This window comes from Magallana gigas, chromosome 2 (genome assembly GCF_963853765.1).
Source record: "Magallana gigas chromosome 2, xbMagGiga1.1, whole genome shotgun sequence".
Lineage (NCBI taxonomy): Eukaryota > Metazoa > Mollusca > Bivalvia > Ostreida > Ostreidae > Magallana > Magallana gigas.
This window is the reverse complement of record NC_088854.1, coordinates 9,684,951-9,695,526: the sequence shown is the minus strand read 5'-3', so window position 1 is coordinate 9,695,526 and position 10,576 is coordinate 9,684,951. Positions and strand designations below refer to the sequence as shown.

The 10,576-nt window shown below is 33.1% G+C and overlaps 1 protein-coding gene across 1 annotated transcript; it reads left to right on the top strand.

Moving 5' to 3' along the window:
• The first annotated feature begins 739 nt into the window (after positions 1 to 739).
• On the top strand, positions 740 to 9,788 carry LOC105338899 (protein phosphatase 1K, mitochondrial). Its single transcript, XM_011444199.4, has 5 exons — positions 740 to 856; positions 1,333 to 2,068; positions 5,678 to 5,898; positions 8,146 to 8,238; positions 9,201 to 9,788. Exons 2-5 carry the CDS (start codon positions 1,489 to 1,491, stop codon positions 9,468 to 9,470), a joined length of 1,164 nt encoding a protein of 387 aa, XP_011442501.3. The 5' UTR covers positions 740 to 856; positions 1,333 to 1,488; the 3' UTR covers positions 9,471 to 9,788.
• Positions 9,789 to 10,576: the final 788 nt, after the last annotated feature.

The following is a 10,576-nucleotide window of genomic DNA, read 5'->3' as shown; positions in this document are numbered from 1 at the left end:
TAAAAACGATAAGACACTTTATCTCAAAATTTTGATCATTGACCTCATATAAATTTTATGCCAACAGAATAATGTCGATATAAGTAGTTTAATACTATTAATGTTTTTGTATTATCATCATTCAATTTCTTGTAAAATTGGAGAAAAAATGGGTAGAGATTTGAAAACTGATAGAGGAAATTCGGACTGGAATATTTTTAAAAATTGTCACTGAAATTTTAATGCTTTGTATCTTTTTAGTGCCACTACCATTCATTAACTATATTTCATTTTTTAAAGTGTTTAATTATTTGTAATATTTCCACATTTAAGAAAATCTCAATCGTAGTGTAAAATTTTATGGGGCTTTTCTTGATTTTCCAAAATAAATTCAATGGCCATTTACAAAAAAAGTAGGTCATTGACCTACTTTTTTGAAAGAGAAAAATAACACTACAATCAAAGGTCTAAAACATAACATAGATGGCTTTTCATTATCATCAGTGGAATTTTTTTTTCATTCTGAGTAAACGTCATCCTTAATGAACAATTTCGTAAAACATATTTTCCAAAATTTTTGTTTTCTCAGTTTTATATATATAAAAAAAGTAAATATCTTGCAAAATATTTAAAAAAAAAAACCTTTTCTGGCCACTTTGCAATATAATCCAATGTATTGTTATGTATACCTCTCACAAACTCGGGTTGGGTTCAGATTTGTTTTTTATGTTTTTTTTGATCGGGATCAGGATTCATGAAATACATAACCATCAAAACATTCTGTGGTCCCTCAACTTCACCAGTCAAGGCTCAAGCTAGCCAGCACTAACTCCAACGCACTAACAAAAATTTCTTCACTTGGTTTCCATGTTTTCGGGTAAATTATGTCTTCATGATGTCTATATATTTGTGTTTCCACTTACGAGACTTTCACAGTAGTGTTTTCGTTAGTAATACATGATAGAGGCATGGTGTGTTAGTACATGTACTTTTCTATCGCAATTACATGTAGTTTGTCAGTTTGTGGCCATGTGGGGTTGATGGGGGTGTGAATAAGCCTTTTGAAGTTGCTTACAATCATAGCAATCAGAATTTACAGCCGACATCATTGATCTTGAAGTGTTTAGAACAATTTTAAAGGAGAGTTAGTAGATTTAGAAGAATGTGCTATTTTCACTCGATACCGAGGTCAGTACAGGATAGGAAGAAGAAGACAGTTTCAAAGCAAATATTCATAACTATTTTACATGTAGATGGTTCTCTCTGTAAGGAATAAAATTAATAAAATAAAATTAACCATGTCTCATCAGGAATTGATAGTATTACATTCACTTTGTTGTTCTTTTTATATAGGTTTTGACCCTTGGAATGAATAGACATTTGGTCTCCAATCCATTAATGAAATGGAGAATACAATGTGCAAGGATCATTTGTCAATAGTAAAGACAACTGATATATCCAACAGAATCTCCTTATAGTTATTACCAACAGACATTTAAGCTTTCAGAAATGATAATGCAAACGACCAAGTCTCTGCAGAACCATATCTTCTGTCAATTAAGCAGGTGCACCAATGCAAGAAGTAAGTCACCTGCATGTACGTCTAGGTACACAGATATGAAACATTACCATTGCAGTATTTCTACCGGTAGTGGTAACAACAGAAAAATCACAGGAGGGATTCTGTCAGACCCAGAGAACAAGGGCGAGAGACAGCAAGGGGTGAACTTTGACACTCTTGGAAGTTGGAACAATCGCATCAACATGCCTCTAGCTGTGGAGAAAAGCATCAAGATGGGAAGGATTATCCCAGAAATTCCCTTAGAGCAGGTTGGTATTGCTACTCATACTGGCAGAAAACTAGTGAATGAGGACAGATATGTAGTGGAGAGGCTAACACCAGAGATTCTGTGCTTTGGGATATTTGACGGACATGGTGGAGAGCTGGCAGCGGACTTTGTGTCCACAAACATTATACACTTCATCAGGCACTGGCTGGGACGTACCGAGGATCTAAACAGGGTGCTGAAACATGCCTATATTGACATTAATAACATGCTGACTCGCCATATGAACTTTTATTGTCTGGGTAAGGCACATTACAACATCAAGGATCTGTTTTTAAATTCATGAAGAGCATCTTGTAGATAGTTTGGTCATTACATGTATTAATATCAGAAAGTTAATCACTATAAATTAAGATGTCATTAAAAAAATTTTAGTTCATTTGTGGTTATGAACTTAAAGAAATATGAGCTGAACATATTTTTTAGAGTTTCATTTTTTTTTGCAGAAAACTTCAATTATGATACATCTAATTCTGCATATGACTTAAACATTTATGGGAATATATGAGAATTTTAGAAAATTGCCATTAATTATTAAAAAGAAATATTATTATTCTTACCAAAAAAGCATGTTTGCATTAGACGGCAAATATATCATTCCTATCAAAATATTCTTGAAACTTACAAGTAAAGATGTTGATTATCAGATAAAGCTGTGCTCAAAATAATGTAGGTACCAATGTTTGTTGTTTATCATTTTTAGCTCACCTGAGCTGGAGGCTCAGGTAACCTTTTCTGATCAAAATTGCTCAGCATCTGTAGACCTTGTTTTTTTGCAACCATGCATTTGAGGCTTTATCTCATCACAACTTCCTATCTGGAACCACCACACTAATGACACCTCATGTTGCAAGATGTGGGGTTAAATTATTTTTGATCTGTCCATCAGTCCACCCTTCTGTCTGTCATTCAGTTAGTTTGTTAATCTTGTTTTTGTTTATCAGCACAACTCTTCCTAAACCACTACACATTTTCATGAAACTTTGTTTTAAATAGGGGCATGATATTTAGATGTGCCTATTGTCCATTATTTTCTGGGAATTTTACACGATTTGAACTTAAAAGTTTGGTTTTACACTAAAGATACCAAAGGAAAAATTCTTCTGAAAAAATTGGGATTGTTGTAATTTGTAAAAGTAATAATAGGAAAGAAAGCTACTTATTTTGCATACACAGTTTCAAATCTTGTCATGCCATGCATGTGAGGATGGGGTCCCCAATGATACACTGGGATATTCTTTTCTTTTCTTCTTATAAAGTTTGGTTTTTGGTCTTGCATTAATAATGTTCAGAATACCTGAATTGATGACAACTTTTAACATACACTATATATGAGGGTTGATCCAAAAGTAATGTCACAGATGCGATAAAATCATGAAAAATCCACATAAAGTGACAAAAATTCGTGCTTTAAGATATCTACCTAATTCAATTCAGACCCGAAAATTTTAATGTATTGTGATAATTATTTCTGAAGATAAAATATTTTGTAGAGCATGAGGTAACGATAGTTGCTGCATGCTAGCGACGTCATTTCTAGATCTTTGGTGTTCTGGTAGAATTTCGTAATTTAGTACTCTATAAAAATTTGCTACGATGCTCTATTTTACAATTTTTTTATCACTTTTTTAATAAAGTAACTTATTAATCTTTTTGTAATCAATGAAGTAGTAAATTGGATTATTTAATGTGCGATCAGTATGTCTTCAAGAAGTCATGAACGTAGCTTTATGATAAACATGTAGCCGTTGACTTAAGAACCAAGCATTAATTTTCCTTCAGAGCGTATGTCTTCTATCTATCTAATTTATTAATTAACATGACATATGCTTTTATTAGGTATTGGTACCACGTTTAAGGTACCTTGTTCACTCACTCCCAATTTTAGGTTGATATATCAATTCCAGTACATTTTCTAGTGATTTCTATCCATCGAAGCAAAAAATGCATCGTATCACTATTCGCATGTCCAGCCCTTTAATCCCTTGATCTAAAGACAAAAGGCATTTGGTAGATATCCAAAATGGACAGTAACGGTAATTTTTCAAAACAGAAAAAGTTAATAAAATATCTGTTTTAAAATATTGTGTTGTTTTGTGCAATTTCAAATTTTGAAGCATGTGATTTATTGATATATACAAACCTTAAAAAAGATTAAAATTCATGACGCGGCAATGTCACGTATATATCATGCTATAATTTAAAACATCAATATCTTGTTAAGTGTTCAATGAAAGTTGTTTAAAAAATCTAATTTGAATTTAATTTTTGATAAGGAAAATTTTGATGTATCATTTTGTACAATACAGCGCCAGTGAGAAGCGAGGTGCATAGTGTGACATTACTTTTGGATCAACCCTTGTAGATTGCAGTTTTAACATTGCACCCCAACTTCATTAAAATTTTTCTTCCATGCAACCATTAAGTTAACTCAGGTGACCTATTGCTATCCGTTTTCGTCCGTCGTCGTGCGCTAACAATTTTACATTTTTAACTTCTTCTTAAAAACTACAAGTCCAATTGTTACCATTTTTGATTTGAGGCATCTCTATGGGAAGAGGAATCTAAATTGTGAAATTCATGGCTCTAACACCCCGGGGCACCACAAGTGGGGCAAAATATGCAAAAAAAGCAAAGTTTTCAAAAATCTTCTCTACTCCCTCACATGTGAGAAAAAAAACTGGTTGCATGGTTATGATGTCCATGAAGCCCTCTGCCAAAATTGTGAAATTCATGACCCCTGTGTCGGGGGTTCTGGCTCTGGGGTGGGGCCAATATGGCCTTATAGTAAAAATGTATTAAATCTTAAAAAATCTTGTTCTCTACACCCCTATATATTTGTTAAAAACTAAATGCATGATTATGATGTCCATGAAGCCTTCTACCAAAATTGTGAAATTCATGGCCCCTGGGTCAAGGGTTCAGGACATTGGGGGGGGGGGGGGGAGGGGGCAATATAGTATTGCATATAATTTTTAAAAATCTTTGTCTCTTTTCTCACACATCTGTATGAAAAACTCACTTTATAATTATGTTTTCCAGGAAGTCCTCTACTAAAATTTTAAATTTCATGTCCCCTGGAGTATGGGTTTTGACTCTAGGACAGGGCCAAAATGGATGTATAGGTGTTAATGCATATAATGTTTAAAAATTATCTTCTTTACTCCCATACACCTGAAAGGAAAACTGAATTCATGATTTTGTAGACCAGATCTTTAAGTTTTTCACCAAAATTATAGGTTTCATAGTTCTTTTTGAAAGATTTCAGGCAGGGAGATGGTCGTCATTACAGATTCAAATTTTTTTACCCCAGAATGAAAACTAATTAAATGCATATATGAGACTCCTCGACAAGTTTGTGTATGGGTTATATGCTACTCAGGTGACCGTTAAGGCCAATTGGCCTCTTGTTTCGTGAAAGACATATCAATTTCTTGAAATTGCTGATCAGATGACTGGCCAATAGGCCTGTTAATTTTTGTGATTGGCCGATCACAGTTGTGTCCGTATGTGGCTTCCGAAAAACTCTACTATTTGAACACATTATGCTTTGCATTACATTGTTAACTACGCAGTGCCAGCTTCATGTAAATCTTTCATTAATACATGTAGTGTTATAACTAAGGAACATTGATTTGATATATTTCACATGCATAAGAATTACGTTGGGAACTACACTTTGCCTCCTAAAAGTTAATCCTTTCGTTGCCATTGCAGAAAGCAACAAAACAGTGTGATTTGCCCAATTTAATGCATGTTGCACTTATGGCATAACATTAAAACAGTTCATGCTGAAAACAAATATCACATGCTGATCATTCCTTTAAAAGGAATACTTGTTTATCTTTTAGACTCACCATATTACAACTGTGGTACAACAGCAACTGTGTGCCTTTTACACCATGGAATTAAGTTACACATTGCTCATGTTGGCGACACCAGGGCTATATTGGGTCGGGAGGGACAGGCGGTCAGATTGACGGAGGATCACAGTGCTGATGATCCCCGGGAGGCTGAGCGAATCACCAAGAGTGGGGGGATGGTTATTGCCAATAGTCTTGGAGTTCAGCAGGTACCCTTGTGATCAGGCTTGGGACGAATTACATTGTAAAGTAATGCATTACATTACCATTACTTCATGAATTAGGGCATTAAATTACCATTACCATTACTTAATTTTCTTGAAGAAATGCAATACATTACCATTACATGAGAAAAGTAATGCATTACCATTACCATTACTTTGTGAAAAGTCAATAAGTTTTAAAAATGTAATTTAATTTAATTTAATTTTTAAACATATTTTATTGAGTAATCAAATGGATTAGACAACAGGCAAAGCCTATATAAACCCTCTCCAAAATGTAATTTAAAAGCTAAATAAAAAGTTTTTGTAAATGTTTCATAAAAAAAAAACAAAACATGTTTAAACGTATTTACAGGTTCATGTTTACTATCAGGTTCAAATTTAATGACTTATACATATTGCTTTTGCACTTTATGATCATCAAAGTTTCACAGGTTTCATCTTTTAATTGCATCCTGTCGGGTGTGAAAATCTAAGATATATAAGTGTTCAGATAATAATAGAAAAAATACATGAATTTTGTATTTTCTATCAGTCCAAACTGTTGTACTTAATACATGTATACAACAAGAGAGAGAGAGAGAGAGAGAGAGAGAGAGAGAGAGAGAGAGAGAGAGAGAGAGAGAGAGAGAGAGTAAAACTATTTTCAAATGGGTTATAATACTGGAAGTAATTTGTATGTATTGGGTGTATGTCTGTTCTCTGTTCTAATGAAGAATACAAACACTGCAATTGTATATTTTGAAACTGGGAGGCTACCTATGAAAACTATACGAATGTTTAGAATATTCAAATTTTGGTTCAAATTGTTATAAAGTCAGAATTGTATTTTGCAGTCCTGTTACACTTAAAAAAAATTTTTTTTTTTGAAAATGTGATTCGTTAGAAATTTTTAAGAAAAAACTGAAAACCTTTCTTTTTAAAAAAGCTCATGACATTTAAATAGACTGTGATATATATTGTTTTACTTTTTATGTTGTACAGCGCCTTTGAGTTTTATATATAGGGCGCTCTATAAGTGTTTAATGATAATAATAATAATAAAAAATTGGGTTAGGCCTAAAAAAAAAAGTTGTGTGTTTAGGGTAACCCGACCTAACCTACAAAAATGCCCGATCCTACCATTTTTAGATGTCTGTTTTTATCCGATTGTGATTTAAAAAAAAATTTATATTATTTATATTAAAAACCCATTTTTAAATATGACACAAACAAACATTCTTAGAATTCATGCAGAATAATTATGATAAAATAAAAAAAAATCCCTACCTACCTAATTTTTACATCAGTGTTACCCTATACACACAATTTTTTTTTATAGGCCTTACTGTAATTAAAAATAAACTTTTTGAAATAGGTCTTGGTTTTCTAGGAGTGTCAATTTCAACTGTTACCCTCCCAAACAGGCACTATTTATTTTATTATACTGAATGTCTTAATTTTAAAGAAAGTTTTATTGATTTTATTAAGAAATGACGTGAATTCTACGACAAACTGTATTGCACATAATTTACACGCATGTAACAATACGTTGTTTTACCCGTTGCCAAGTATGTTGCTAACGCTTAGGGTAATAGAACAGATTTTTAACTGCGTCTAAACCAATCAGATTTCAGTATTTAACATAAAAATATAATAATTAGCATTACCCCAAGCCTGCTTGTGATCATATTCAGTGAGAGGGAAATTACCAGTAGTCATAGTATGACTACTCATACTGAAACAACCAATGGTGGTTTACCTCCTGTAGTGTACACATGTAGGGGTGTTGTAAACAACATCATTTGAGGTCTATGAATATATTTTTGATATTAAAAAATCACACATTTTCAAACTGCTAAAAGCATGTTTTTTCTCTAGGAGGTATTTGTTTTTTCAGTTAATCATGTGTTGTTGATTAGTATTAGTAATTGAATACTGAATTAAGTATATTCTTGTTGGAGGAAAATTCACTCAAAGATGGTACACATTTTAAAGACACTGTAACTTATGAATGTTAAAAAACTCATCTTAATGATTTAGAATCTATAAATTATTTAGATGAGCCAATCAGATTTTATGCTAATTATCTATAAAGATTAAAGATTAAGAAAATAAATAATATAGTCAGTGTTTTTTTAACAAAAGGAAGAGGGGTCATACCCCCTTTTCCCCTCCCCTTTGCTTCATGCCTACCCTCCCCAGTCACAAAATAAAATGTCTTTGATATTCTAATGTTTTGGGTTTTGTCAGGTTGATGGGAGATTATCCATGACAAGAAGTATTGGTGACATTGAGTTGAAGAGTAAAGGAGTGATTGCCCGACCCTCCCTCAAAACTGTGACGGTCAGTAGCTCGAATAGTTCTAGCATTAGTTTAATAACTGTTTACCATAATAGTAATATTTTAAATAAGCACATTCTAATTTATTGCAATAAAATTGAAATCACTTGATATGAACTGTGTGGGACAGTTTTGTAATGTTCACCTTTCTGTAACAGTTTATAATAGTAGTACACAACAGATAAGTGCACATTTTTTCAGGGTTTTTTTTCCCTGAAACATATATTTTGTTCTGGATAAGTAGCTGCCTTTGAATATTTAGAATATGAAAATTACATATTTTGCCAATGTCGGTTCAAACTTACCATTTTACAAATTGTCTTTGCTGCTATTTATCAAAGAGTGATTTGTTACTTTGAAATTCAATTATAGTGTATGTAATATGTCGCTCCGATAATCAAAAGAGTGTCAATCAAAAGTGAAACTGTGTCCTACCCTCCATCACCTATTTAGAATTGTCATACAGTTATATTGATATATGATAAGACTGTAGCCATAAATCAAATTGAAAGTATAGAAACTATGAGAGTATTTAAAAAAAGGAAAGAACTTCAGCAGTGCTGATTAGATGAGCAAAGTGGTCCACAGGCCTCTCGTTTTTAAACTAAAGACCAAGTATTTTTCAGCAATGGTACAATGGCAATTGTGTGTTGTTCACTCCATGGAATTAAGCTTAGTAGATTAGTTATGAAAACCATTTAACCTTGTAGGTAGTATTTTCTGCTTTTTAAAAGAACAGGTTATGTTGAGTTGTTATTCTAGCAATCCTTTAGGTTTCTTATTTAACAGTTTGTTGCAAAACATCTTGTAATAGGTGCAGATTGTCCAGCAATTGCTAAAGCATAATAAAAAGTTAGGAGACTAAGACGAATGATGAAATATCATGGAGAAGATCCAGGGTCATTGTTTCATTTCTTTCAATTATTCATTTTATTTATTTATTCATTTATTAATTTATTTTGCAGTTAAAACATGGGCATGACGGTTTTCTCATTCTGAGTTCAGACGGATTAAACTTTGTTCTAAATGACAATGAGGTTGTGGACATAGTGGGCATTTGTCAGAACCCCCAGGACGCCGCTACCTTCATCACTGACCAGGCCCTGCAGTTTGGGACAGAAGATAACACAACGGTCGTAGTCATTCCGCTCGGTGCTTGGGGTAAATACAGGAATACGACACGGCCCATACCGTACAGCTTTGGGAGAAACCTGGTGGGAGGAAGGTTTGGGTAGATTTAGTGACCCAGAGCTGCATTTAATGCAGGCTAGATTGAGCTATGTAACATCTGGATCAGTTTTTGCCTCGAAAGAAAATGGGACAGAACTAGATCTTCTATAAAGGATCTGATCCCCTACACTATCAATTGAATGATTGCACTAAGGTCCATGTTTGGATGTTTTTGCGTGATTGTTTGCATCTAGTCATAATATTTGAACAGGATATTCCGAATACGAAAATTATTTCATCTTTTCAAGACTGGAGGAATTTGATACGCTTTTTAATTGTTTTTGTATCGATTTATTTGAAATTGTAATAAAAAGGCAACAGATCCCTGCTTATCATTTCTAACACTAGATTACCAAAGAAGGTTTTCTATTAATGCTGCTAAAACACGCCAGAATAAAAAGAAAACAGAGAAATATACAGTCATGGTAAATAGATGAATAGATATTCTGAATCTTCCTACTTACTCTTACTTATTCAGGTAAACCTTACTGTATAGCAATGGCAAATTAAAAAGATAATATTTCTCTTTGATTGCATTATATATGGACCCCACATAGTTTGTTGTTGATATACAAAGTATATTTGAAGAGGGATTTGTAATAATTATTAGCAGGATAGTCGGAAAGTTAACGGTACTTTGTCTACATGCAGTAAGTAAGTATAATATGGAATAATTATGGTTATCGCTGTTCATGTGTTCATGTATCTCATAATTCATGTGTTAGTCATCCAAAATGAAGATCATTTAGAGTTCACAAAAACACGTTTTCAATCAGATATTCAATTTGAATCTTCGAATGGAATGGTTATAAGCCGAAAACTGGCCGTTAGTTTCGTTTAAACAATATTTTATTTTGTAATTGACAAACATGTATATTGTACGAAAGCCCATTGAGCTCATTTTCGTAGGTAAAAAAAAATATTTTTTTCGCGAATAAACGCGAAACTTTTGCGATATAACGCGTTACTTTCGCGAATAAACGCGTTAGTTTCGCGATATAACGCGTTAGTTTCGCGAATAAACGCGTTAGTTTCGCGAATAAACGTGTAACTTTCGCGAATAAACGCAAAACTTTCGCGAATGAACGCGTAACTTTGGCGAATTAACCAT

Bases quoted from the DNA above. Each gene is read 5' to 3' on its own strand.
- LOC105338899 (XM_011444199.4), top strand. From the start codon at position 1,489: ATGATAATGCAAACGACCAAGTCTCTGCAGAACCATATCTTCTGTCAA. The intron at 5,899-8,145 runs GTACCCTTGTGA...GGGTTTTGTCAG, and splicing joins ATAGTCTTGGAGTTCAGCAG to GTTGATGGGAGATTATCCAT. The intron at 8,239-9,200 runs GTCAGTAGCTCG...TTTATTTTGCAG, and splicing joins CCTCCCTCAAAACTGTGACG to TTAAAACATGGGCATGACGG.